We start from the raw sequence: 12,771 nt of genomic DNA, 5'->3' as shown, positions 1-12,771 counted from the left end.
GAAATATACGACTATGTTTGCTGATTAGAAATACAAAGCTCAGGAGCTCCCTGGTGGCCCAGTGGTTAGGATTCTGGGCTTTCAGTGCCATGCCCCAGGTTCAATCCCTAGTCAGGGAACTAAGATGCCACAAGCCACACAGGATGACCAATAATAATAATAAAGCAAAGCTCATCTTCGTTTTTCTCCTGGATGAGTAATTTTAATTTTCAATAGGACCAAACCATGTCATCTCAAATTCTATCAAGAGTGGAACATAAAGCCCTGTTAAGACACTAAACTGTTTACTTTATGTGTGCATCTCTTCTGAAAGGTATTGAAAATGGTTTTTTTTTTGTCATAATCTAGGGATGTAAGTATCAAGAAAAAGACTTAACTTATGATGGACATAAAAGGAACTGCTACCTCAGAACCTAACACATCTGCAATGAAAACTTATGGCCTGGATGGAAACATTTGTTCAGACATACATTTTCCTTCAACACCAGACAACCTGTCTCTGTAGACATTACTCTGAGACTGAAGCCCAGCTTCTCTTAAGTAGATAGATAAAATCATATATTCCTTCTGTAAAATGAGCAGGAATCTGTTAGCCTAAAGACAAACACACACTTTCCCTTTAAATAAAACACTTCATTTTTGGGGTGGTTTGGGGAATAAAATCAGTAAACTAATCTTTAGTAATGTGTCTAAAGATATTACAGCCCATTCCCCAGAGAGTTAAGGCTAAGACTCCCCAGATCAGAATTTTTGTTCAGGGACCACTAGGCAGACTGTTTCCAGTCATTAAAGTTGAAAGATGAATAAATGATGAAATATTTAGTAATATCTTTCAGCTAAAACCCACTTAGCAGTGTTTAAAAGCCACTGGAACCTCAGTTGACCAGCATTAGATCTAGGGATAAGTCTGAATTTTCAACTCATAAAGCTTTCAGCCTTCTCTTTCCACACAAATCTGTAAGCACCAAAGAAGTCTGCAGTCTGGAAGCATTTTAGATAGAAGCAGGCAAACACTTTAAACTTTTTTCTTGTTGGCTAAGCAAGAAAGATGGTTGTAGAGTAAGCAGAGAACATGAGCTGGTGTGAGAGGACTGTAAAATTCATACAGTAAAGAAAAAGCTGGCCCAGTTCCTTAACCAGGAGCTAGGAGAGAAGGAAGGGGGTGAGTTTTCCCCCAAAAAAGTGGCGGAGAGAAGACCTCACTTCTCACTACAGTAGGGGGATTTACCTCTCTGTTAAGTTTCCCCATCTCATTTGGAGAAGATAGTCACTCCAAGAAGACAGGCACAGAGTGGGATGCAGAACCGGCAATGTCAGTGCCTGTGTTTGGGGACCAGAAATGCCAGCTTAACCGATCAGAAGACGCCCAGCAAAGGGATCTTGGTACCTCGAGGTTCTGATTCCAGTGCAAACAACATCCTGTAAAGCCTCCAAGATGGACAGTGTTATCTGAGGACTCACAGCCAGAGGTGGAGCTGCTGTAGGTGCTGACGTGGGGCTCCTCCAGGCTGGACTCTGCAGGAGTTTTTTGCCCACAGATAGGCCTGGAAAAGGATGATGGACTTGTTCCAGGATGATGTCATAGTAACAGTTTTAAGTGGTGCAGGCTAACACAGGCCACAGCAGTCTACTCCAGTGTGGAACTGGCAAAGAACAGGGAAGCAAAAAGCATCGAGGAGGGAAAAGATGTGTTCCTTTCAGAGTTGCCAGAGAGGCCTCCCTGCTCTAACCTGGGACTGGACCACAGATTTTTCAGGGCAGCACAGAGCCCTTATGGAGGCAAGAAATCAGTAATGGATGGCATGGCCACATCTTTGAATGAGGTGGGCAACCTGGTCCTCTGTGAAGCAGTGTGATTTAGTGGATAAAATGAGCTTTTTCCTTTCAAATACAGACATAATATGGGGCCAGTGTTATAATCTGAGATTCATATTCTGTGTTTTTCACTTTGGAATAATAGTAAAGTATCCCATAGGATAACTGTAAACTTGAAATGGGACTTAGTGTCCAGCCTGCTGTTTAAGTACTCATTGCAGGTTGGTTCCCCTCCTCCTCCTCTCTGCTGAGCATAGATTCCTAAAGGAACTGGACACGGTCATAAAGAAAACATGCTATGGTATTAAAAAAAGAATCACACAAATAAAGAAGGAAATAGATCTAAGTTAAAGAAGCAGAAGAGACCTGGACAAAATCCACACACAAGAGTTGGAGATCAACATTTCCAAAGGGGCATGGCAGGCTTTGGCAAACAGGATTCATCATTTCCCTAAGGAACAATGGAGAAGAACAACTCTTTCATCCAAGTATTTGTGACAAAGACCTTACATCTGGGGTACCTCTGAGCCATCTGTGAGCTCCACTCCCCAGACTGAGACATCCTCAGTCCTGGATTAACTGAGACAGCTCTGGTTTCCCAGGTGCGCTCACCATCATTTCCTCCTTGAGTCAGAACCCAGAGGTGCTACACAGATTGACACATCCTTTAAATGGCTGCAGGTTGTGCCAAGTTTTCTGAGACCTGGAAGAGGAGGTCTGGAGGCCTCAAGGGCAGCTGACATGGCAAATAAAGATGGGTAGCACATACAGAGCCATCAAAAGCCACCATAAAGCTCAAGCCAACTCACATCACTCTCTACCTCACCACCATCACACCCTAGTAAGAACAGCACCCTTAACTTGATCAAATGGGAAAACTGGATGGAGACCAAGTAACTTCTTCCGAGTGTCAGAAGGAATCCCTGTGAACACTGTACTTTAAAACTTGGGTTCTGTTGTGAATTGGGTAGGACAGCTGCTTGCTCCAAAGCAAGCCTCTCCATTCCTCTGAAACTTTCAGCAGAGTCTGCCCCACAAACTAAGGCCATGAGTGAATGTGTAGCGGGTGGGAAGTAAGGAAAAGAGCTTCAATTGGATCCACCCTGGAGGGAACCGAAACATCCCTTGGGATGAGTCAATCCACAAACTGAATTCATTCAGACTGAATTGAAAGCGCAGGATTTCAAAGCCAAAGATGCCCATGAGAACCGAAGATAACTGAGCCATCTGCGTGAGGGCACTGGACTTCACAAACTGAAGAAGGGATATGCTATGTCTGAGTCCTTCCTTACCCCAATTCGTATGTTGAAATTGTAATGCCCAATGTGATGGTATTAGGGAGTTGATGAGGTCATTAAGCAGAGCCTCATGAATGAGATTAATGCCCTTATAAACAAGGACCCAGAGCGCTAGCTTGCCTCTTCCACCATGCGAGGACAGAGCAAGAAGTCAGCAGCCCACAACCTGGACGAGGGAGCCTTTACCAGAATCCAACCAGGCTGGCACCTTGACCTTGGGCTTCCAGTCTCCAGAACTGTCAGCCATAAATTTCTGCTGCTTATAAGTCACCCAATCTGTGGTGCTTTATTATGGAAGCCCCAAAAGACCACCACAGGGTTCTAGCTTGGTCTTATTTAGATCTTAAGGGCTGATGAACTCTAGCTAAACTACATATGTGTTGATAAAAGAATATGAAAGGTGAGAAGTAATTCTGGGAAGGAAATAATGACCTTGGAAGTTGGTGGATGGTCAGGGAAGGTTCCAAATAAACGACCCAGAGAAAGAATCGGTGTCTGGAATGTGAGTAGGGGGCAAGAAGATAAGGGGCAGAGGGCTTATGCAGAGGGAAGCTTACAGAAAAGCACAGAGGAAAGAAAGGGCTGGTGTGTGCTGGGGTTTGGGGGGGGCAGCGCAGAAGGAAACGAGGTTGGAAAAGCAGGTGGGGCCAGCCTCAGCGTCACACTATGAACACTGGACTTGGTCCAGTCCTCCAGCAAGGCAACAGTCATCCTGGAGGCTGAGAGTAGAGCTAGAGCTGAAAAGCAGAGCAGCTTCCAGTCTCCAACGATACAGGCTCCCAGCCAACCTTTTGAAGCTGATTCTTGTCAACATTCTTGCGCATCAGGACCACTTATCTCCTGGCCTGGGAGCAGCTGCTATCTGTCCATTTAGCATCCTTCCAAAGCAGAGCTTCACTTTCACTTTTCACTTTCCTGCATTGGAGAAGGAAATGGCAACCCACTCCAGTGTTCTTGCCTGGAGAATCCCAGGACGGGGAGCCTGGTGGGCTGCCCTCTATGGGGTCGCACAAAGTCGGATACGACTGAAGTGACTTAGCAGCAGTAGCAGTAGCAGCAAAGCAGAGCTGGGTCTTGCTCATGGGGAACAGCGGCAGGTACCAGAACAGATGCTGCTCCGCAGTGCCCGACTCATCAGAACAAGCAGAGAGAGTGCAGCAAGTCAACCTCAAATCATCTACACCCTGCCTCATCCAGAGTGCTGGAAGGTTCCAACAGCTCCTTTGCGAGAGGGACTCTGCTTCCTGTGACCATTCCGGGTCCAGACAACAGTTACAAAATGAGAGGACACAGATGGGTTCTCTGAAACACACGTCGCTTTTTGAAAAAATGATGTTTAAGGGAAGAGGCGTAACAAAGAAGCAGAAGGAAAACCCTGCTGCTCTGGGAGCCCGTGGTCAATGTCTCCAACACGTATGTGCAGAGCCAAGCGGGCAGGGTGGTAAGGCTGTCATTCCTGGCACATAACCTGCGTGTGTGTTCTGGCTCCACTTGCTGTACTTGCTAATGAGAAGAAGAAAGTGGTTCTCCCACAAACCACTTCAAAGGCCAGGAGCAGATGCCGCACCCTTCATCCCGGAAAGATGGCAGCTTGTGTGCACGTGCTAAAGACCTCGGAGGGCAGAGGTCATAATCGGAGATGCTTTTTGCTAAACAAGATGATTAAATGCCAAGTCTCTCAACTCCACAGCATCTGCTTTTCAGCAGCTGGGTGGAGAGGACTGAACTATTAGCCACGTTGATTCCTCTCCACCAGATGGTCGTGTAGAGATCAGCCCTGTGGGACACCCCAGAGCTGGACCAGATCAGCTGAAACCATCAACAGTAGCCTATCTGCTAGTTACGGTGGACTGATACATGCCAGGCAGCAAAGGCCTGGCAACGACTTTATTTAATCCACACAGCACTGTGAGTGAGGCAGGACTACTTTTTACCAACAAGGAAACACCAACTCATGGAGATTAACTAATCGGCCCAGGTAACATAGTAAGCGGTGAATACAGGGTTTGCTAGGTTTGACTGCAAAGCTGCACTCTTAGTCACCAGGCTTCAACGCCTCCCACAGGTAGAATAAGCCTAAATACCTGAGGCTCACCAGGGATACCAAGATCTCTTATCAACACAACACAGTGATGAGAGGTGGAAATTCATGGAAATTCTTCATCCCTGTACCAGTTCCCTCCATCAGTTCCTTCCCTGTAGACTCAAGGTGAGGTTTCCCTCCCAGCTCAACACCCCTGGTGCCTGTCTCGGTGTCTGGCTCAGGCCAGTATTTGCACCTGAAAAGAGACTTATTTCCAGAGACTTCATCAGTATTTGCACCTGAAAAGAGACTTATTTCCAGAGCTCTGGAACAGGTGTCCAACTCAGCCAGAGGAGTAGGCAGGGCTGTTTCTTTTGGCAACCAAACTTTACTGCAATTCCCTGGTGGTGCCTGATCAGCTAAAATCTTTATTAAGATTGTGCTCAAGGCTAGTGGTGGGAAAGTGGGGGTGAGGAGAAGGCAAGGAGGAGTGTCAGGCAAATAATAAAAGATGCCGCCTTTGGTCAAGCAGGAGATGAAAAGAGTGAACATTGACATTTTAGGAATCAGTGAACTAAAATGGGCTGGAATGGGTGAATTTAATTCAGATGATCATTATATATCACCCACTCAATGGACATGAGTTTGAGCAAACTCCAGGAGCTAGTGAAAGACAGGGAATCCTGGTGTGCTGCAGTCCATGGGGTTGCAAAGTGTCAGACACGACTGAGTGACTGAACAACAACAACAATCCCTTTATCAGGCTCATCAGAAACAAAATGCATCCAAAAGGAAATCTAGGTGAGGGACTGGGCTTGCCTGGTGGCTCAGAGGTAAAGAATTGCCTGCAATACAGGAGCTGAAGGAGAGGGTTTGATTCCTGGGTTAGGAAGATTCCCCCGGAGGAGGAAATGGCGATCCACTCCAGTATTCTTGCCTAAGAAATCCCATGGACAGAGGAGCCTGGCGGGTTGCAGTCCATAGCACCAGGGCTCTGATAGAAAGCAGGACCTTGGCTTTGGGTCAGTTTGGAAGTCCTGTGCCCAGCACACCTCCAGGGCAGGGCAGACAAGCCCATTATTCAGTTCTTCCTCTCTTCCCACCCCTCCCTGCAACTCCACCTCCTTCCATCATCTGGGACTGATAAGACATCATTCAGAGGATGCGCATGTGCTTTCAATTAGATTATTTCCCAACTAGCTCCTATCTTCTCTCTCTTTCAGAACTAAGCACATCGTGGGAACAAACACTAGATTTCAGGTTTCCTCCATGCTCCCCACCCCCTTCCTTTCCTGCGTATGGACTTTGCATGATACACACACACACACACACACAATGGGATCCCAGTTCACTGTGTGTGTGTGGGGGGGTGCAGTGGGCATCTATCTGACTCGGGCCTCGTGCTGTTAGGGAAAGCAGTCGCTCTGTAGCACAGTGCTAAGGACTGCATGAATGTGTTCCCTTCTCCCCAGATGCATCCATTGTCATGCCAGTGTGATGGATCTGGAGAGGGGTCTTGGGGAAGTGATGAGGTCATGAAGCTTACAGGGGAATAGCAGTTAGCCAAGATGGTGATAGTCAGGCTCTCTTGCCCCATATCCTATAAACAATGACTTGGCCTGGTTATGAAACGGCTAAGGTCATTTATGGCAATGTGCACAAGTATCATGACGTACTAACTTGGCCACGTGACACCTTTGTTCACGTATACCTATATAAACACCACCTGAAGCAGCCTGTGCGTCTGCTGTGACAGCCACAGCAGAATAAAGCGTGTCTGCAGTTCCTATGGCTCGTCTCATTTTCTTTCAGCTTCCTCACTCACGCCTTGCCTACCCTAGGTTCGGCAATCAGCCAGACAAAGGTGGAGCTGCCTCAGAAGAGACAGGAGAGCTTGCTTCTCTCTGCTCTCTGCCATGTGAGGACACAGAAAGAACACAACCCTCTGGAAAGCAGGAGGTGGGCTCTCATCAACCCGACGGGGTTGGCACCCTGATCCTGGACTTCCCAGCCTCCAGAGCTGTGAGCAATAAACCTGTGTTGAATCCCCAAGTCTACAGTGATGCACCATAACAGCATGAGCAGACTGAGACACAAGGCTGTGAGAGGCAGTGATGACCGCAGGGCCCCCAGTACCAAGTCTGCCTAACAGGCCAACTTGTTCTACAGAAAAGCAGCTGCCCTGTGGCTTCTCCCCACAGCCAGGTGGATCCTGAGTTGGGCCTCTCCACGTGTAAGCTTGTTAGAAAATTAACTATTAGAAAAGGCACTCAGCCAGGGCCTAAGAGAGTGGGGGGGCGGCAAGCAGACCTTCTGTAGCCATGGGTTACACGAATACGGAGAGAAGCACAGTCTGGGCATCCCTTTAGCTTGAAGTCAGATTCAATGAAAAGAAATACTAGCTGAAATAATGAGGACGAGATTCTATTCTGTCAGGATGCTACAAGGACATCATGAGGCAAAAGGCCAGGAGGAATGGTTGAAAGGTAAGATTTTAAAAACCAGCATCAACAACCCCTGGTGTGCTCTGCTAAGTCGCATACCAGAATTCAAGGAGGAGGAGGTGGAGGAGGGCTGCCCCGCAGTGGTTACAGCGAGGTCTGGGGTCAGATTATCTGGGCTCAAGTCCTGCTTTTTCTGCTTTCTGTGTGACTTTGATAACTTACCAAACTTCCTACATTTTCGTTCCTCATCTGTAAAATGGGGATAATAACATGACCTACCGCAAGAAGACGGACTTGAAGATTAGGATAATGCATCCATACTGGGCCTAATACACATTCAATAAATGTTAGCTGTTGATACCTTTAACACACAGTAGGTACGAGGATATAACTGGCGTTTCCCGTATCCTGGCACGGGTCTTCACAGGATGTGGTAGACGCCAAGCTCAGTCAAGAGAATTAAGCAGTGAGCAGGCCTAGTTGTTATTTTCAGGGAACTGAGGTGATCCATCCATGTACACAAGAGCATCCAGAAATAAAAATGAGACATTGTTGCCTTGTTGCTTCATCTCCTCTGAACAATTAGATTCATGCTTCAGGTCTTTAACACTCAGGAGAAAACCAACCCCACGTTAGCCATTTTACGACAGCACCAATAACAAAAAGCGTCACACACATAAAACAAGATGCAGGTGAGGTGGGGTCAGGGCCAGGATAGAGCGGGGAGTCAAACTCATCATAAAGTTACTATAGAAAGCCATCTAAAAACTCACCTCTCTAAATCAGAATGGACTTTGATGTCCAAGCAATCAAAGACAGAAAGACTCAATGAGATGCAGAAACATTCAGTACAACTAAATCTCACTCACACACACACACACACACACACACACCCCTTCAGCCCCAGGCCACTCTCAAGTCTCTAACACTCAGCACTTGGTCATCAGCCAAAGCATGTTTGGTTTTCCCAAACCGCAAACATGTCAGGGAACGGAGGAGCAAAAGGAAGTGCAGCCAGGACAAAGGGGATGAGGGGCGGGGTTGAAACCATGCTTTGCGGGGCGTGGACAAGGTCTAACCTAGAGATCTTTTTCTGACCCAGAGTGAAGCGGATGATTTTGCTTTGTGATGAGTCCTTGGAAGATGCACTGCATGACAGGAAAGAAAAAAGTTGAAGAGATGAGTGAGAGGAGAGAAGATGCGTTAGACAAATTATCAACAGGAGTCCCGAGACACAGCAAAAGCCCCCGGGTTTCCCTCTGCACGATTTTTCCACAACATGCAGTCTTCTTCTTAGGTCTAATTTGATAAAATGCCAACGTAAGGAAATTGCTGTTCAAGATTATCTAAGAACTTGTGTGGTTTTCTTTTTCTTAACTCCAAATCTCTTTTCTGCCATCAGTCACTACACGCTCTTCTTCCACAATGAGACCCTAAAGCCAGGGGTCTCTGACAAGTAAACTTTGTACCTTTCTAAAGTATTCAGATGTTTCTACTCCACATGCTTATTCTACTGGAGCGCTCTTTGGAGGAATGTCCTGAATATCCCACTAAGCTGACCCTAAATAAGGGTGGTATGTGTGCTCAGTCATGTCTGACTCTTTGCGACCCCATGGACTGTAGCCCACCAACCCCCTGTCCATGATTTTCCAGGCAAGAACAGTGGAGTGGGTTGCCATTTCCTTTTCCAGGGAAGCTTCCTGACCCAGGGATCAAACCCACATCTCTTGTGTCTCTGCATTGGCAGGCAGATTCTTTACCAGCTGAGCCACCCGCGAAGCCCAAATAAGAGTGGAGTTGTTTTCAAGTTTTGCTGGTCTTGGGAATGTTTGCTCTCCATGGTATCAGCAATGACCATTTCAAATCTTCTGAACTTGCTATGTTCTGGGCTTTGAACCATAAACTTATGAATATAAAGAATCATGGATGGACTTAATAAATGGTTCAACGTATTTACTGCCTTATGAAAGAGAGAACATGTTCATAAAAGGATCTGAGGTGAGAAAGACAATGTTGGTGTCACAAAACCTAGGATGTGAAGGAAGACAGAAGAGAATGAATTTTTTAAAAAGCAACTCTTTTTGTATTTTTTTTCTAAAAAGCTAAATATTGATACGATGTAAAGGAGACACAGATAGAGAGGAACTTCACGAGGTAAAAGGTGGATTGACTTCTCAGCCATCATGTAAATTAATGAGAAAAGCTGATGAGAAGAAAATGAGTCTTCATTTAGTCACCATGGAGGAACTGCTTTCTCCTTCATGCCAGTACCTCAATTTTCCTTGCTCAGCTTCCACAACTCTTTTTTTTTTTTTTTTTTAATTAACAAACATTATGGAAAAGTTGTCAAGTTTTAGTATTTGCTCTCTTGAGAGGGCTGATGTTTAGGCATGTTTGTGCCTAGTGGAGCTCTGAGGAAGGATCAACACAAACCTGGTATTTGGGGGTTGTATCAACATTTGACGTTAATGATCAAGGGTCTGAACCATTACCCTTGGGATCTGGGCTATCAGAATTCGGGGATAGAAATACAATGGAACTAAGCCAGAGAAGTGACTTTATTGTTTTTAAATTCACAGCCAGTGCATGAGTATGGAGTATCATGTCTCTAGACTTTGAGAACAAGATTATCCTCCGGAAGGAAAACTAGAAAGCATCAGTATGTCATGGACAAAACCAGTCATCTGCTAAGGTAACCCAATACGGGCCAAATAAAGGGTGAAGGGGGCCAAGTAAAGGGTGCAGGAGGACACAGAACGATTCCAGAGCCCGACTTGTCTCATCACCACATTGCAGGGTCGGGGGGAACGATGGCAGGAACCACTCTGAAAAAAATGGACATTAAAACCTGGCTTAAGTGAGTGTGGCTGCTCTTTAGGCAAAGCATCTATTTTTCGCTCTTGCAGTTTTTTGACCACACCACACGGCATGCGTGATCCTTTTTCCCTGGCTAGGGATGGAACCCGCGCGCCCTGCAGTGGGAGTGGAAGTCCCCCTAGGTAAAGCATTTATTAACAAGAGGATGCTTTTTCTTACTGGGAGATGGGTATCCTGACTGGGACATCTGGTTCTTTTGAGAGGACAAAAGCTTACTGTGGCGAAGGATGCCTCGGGCTATCAAAGCTCAATGACACAAGCCCAGTGTTTTTCAACATGTGTTCCTTGGAACCATATGCAATGAGACCCTCTTATAAGAAGAGTTCTGTGGCTCAGTTTGAGAATGCTTTCTACATCTTCTTCTGAAGATTCCCAGGGTACACATGTCCTTCCCTCTACTCCCCCCAGGTTCCTTATCTCAGTAAATGCCACCATTCGCCTAACCACTCAAGCCGGAAATCAAAGACTTATCTGTGATTCCTCCCTCCCTCACTCCAGACAGTCAATCTACCTGTAGTCCTGTTGGCTCATCCTCTAAAATACCCTGAACTGGTCCATCTCCATACTTGCTCTACCACCTTGATCTAAGCCGCTGTCACCTGCAGCAGGGATTCCCCTGCCTCTGAGAGCTAATGCCTGATGATCCGAGGTGGAGCTGAGGTAACAGTAATAGAGATAAAGTGCATGACAAACGTAGTGTGCTTGAATCATCCTGAAACCACCACCACCCTGCCCTGGTCCACGGAAAAACTGTCGTCCACGAAACTGGTCCCTGGTGCCAAGAAGGTTGGAGACCGCTGACCTAGAAGACCACAAAGCCTCTTAAGCTGGGGTCATTCCTTCTATTCTTGACCCTTCCACAGTCTTATTCTCTAGAGAGAAACAAAAGTGATTTAAAAAAAAAACAACCTGTAAAGTAAGTCTCCTTCCTGGTCAAGACTGTCCCATGGCTTAGTTACCTTTAGAATGAAATACCAGCTCTTCAGCCTCTATAGCTGTCACTGTGACCTTGCTTCAGGGCCATGGGACTACACAGCTCCAGGGGTGACCGGTCACACTGTCTTTCATGTCAATGGTGGCAGCTCTCTTTGCTTATAAGGCTGCCTTTCACTTCACACTCCACTTCGCCTATGGAGCTCCAGCCACACTAGCCTTCTCTCGGCTCCTCCAACCTGCCCAGCTTACTCCTACCACAGGGCCTTTGCACCAGCTGCTCCCCTCTCCCTGATCTGTGCCACACCTGCATGGCTAGCCCCCGTCACTCCTATTTCTACTTTGGTGTCAGCTCCTCAGAGAAACCTATCAACCCAACTTAAATTATGAACCCAATCCCTCTGAATCCCATTATCTTATTGTACTACCACTTCTGATATTTCTCTTCCCACTTTTGCCTGCCTCCTCCAGTAGGATGTAGGGAGCAGGCACCAATTTTCCCTCCATAGAACCCTTCCCCTGCAAGATGCTATCCAGGGAATATGCACTTTGCAGCATGCAGTGTGGGAAATGATGCCCAGATTATGTGATCATCCTGACCCCACTAGGGATCAGAGAATGGCTTCATCCAGGGGGCCCTTCAGGGCAGAGGTATGGAGGCTGGCTGCCTGGCTGTCCAGGGCTCATTGCTAGTCCAGGCATCCCTACTGGCCCACAAATTTTCACAATGAGAATTGGATATAATTAGATAATTAATTAGGGGTTCTGATTTACATCACATCTGTCACTGCTGGTTTTAACACAATCACAATTGGGAAGCAGCACTTCTCCCAGGGAAAAACAGCTGTGACCATTAACCATCTCGAGGGCAGCTGCTTTGTTTCAACCACTTTGTGCTTCGCCCAACTACAAATGGCTACCAAGGGTATGACGTGTGTGAGAAAACCTATGATTATTAGTGCTGGGACTGGAAAGAAAAAGCCATCACTCTGTAGCACATAGTCAATGAAATCAAGCAATCAATTTGAGTGGTGGCATTTAGCTTTGATAGCTAAAGTTTTATGGCTTAAAAAAAAAAGTTTTCTCCAAAACTTTGCTATGAGTCAAAAACTTTCTAGTTCCTAATCCCCTCCTCTATATTTTCCCCCTCATTAAATGTTTTATGAAGTGATTTTTTGCAGTGTTGTTTAGGAATGCAGCTATTAGCATGTGAACACTGTAGATGGTAAATGTTCTGTTGTTCTGCTGGTATACCATTGTTGCAAGATGCTCTGGAAACACCAACAAAAACTCGGTCCTGATCCAAACAGCAGAGGGCCATAGCAGACACTGCTCGTCCGTCTCCAAGGTCAACAAAACCCAGGCACACCGACTGGGAACG

The 12,771-nt window shown here is 46.3% G+C and overlaps 1 protein-coding gene across 2 annotated transcripts in view; it reads right to left on the bottom strand.

Moving 5' to 3' along the window:
• The window catches only part of NAV2 (neuron navigator 2), a 420,664-nt gene that overhangs the window by 225,219 nt on the left and 182,674 nt on the right, over positions 1-12,771 (bottom strand). Inside the window, exon 6 of one of the 2 annotated variants that reach the window (XM_055581343.1) lies at positions 8,660-8,728. The exons of the other annotated variant lie outside the window; for it this stretch is intronic. Within the exon in view, the coding sequence (XP_055437318.1) occupies positions 8,660-8,728 (69 nt within the window). The remainder of the gene's footprint in view (positions 1-8,659; positions 8,729-12,771) is intronic. 2 annotated transcript variants of the gene reach the window in all.

This window comes from Bubalus kerabau, chromosome 5, assembly GCF_029407905.1.
Source record: "Bubalus kerabau isolate K-KA32 ecotype Philippines breed swamp buffalo chromosome 5, PCC_UOA_SB_1v2, whole genome shotgun sequence".
Lineage (NCBI taxonomy): Eukaryota > Metazoa > Chordata > Mammalia > Artiodactyla > Bovidae > Bubalus > Bubalus kerabau.
This window is presented reverse-complemented; position numbering and strand designations above follow the sequence as displayed.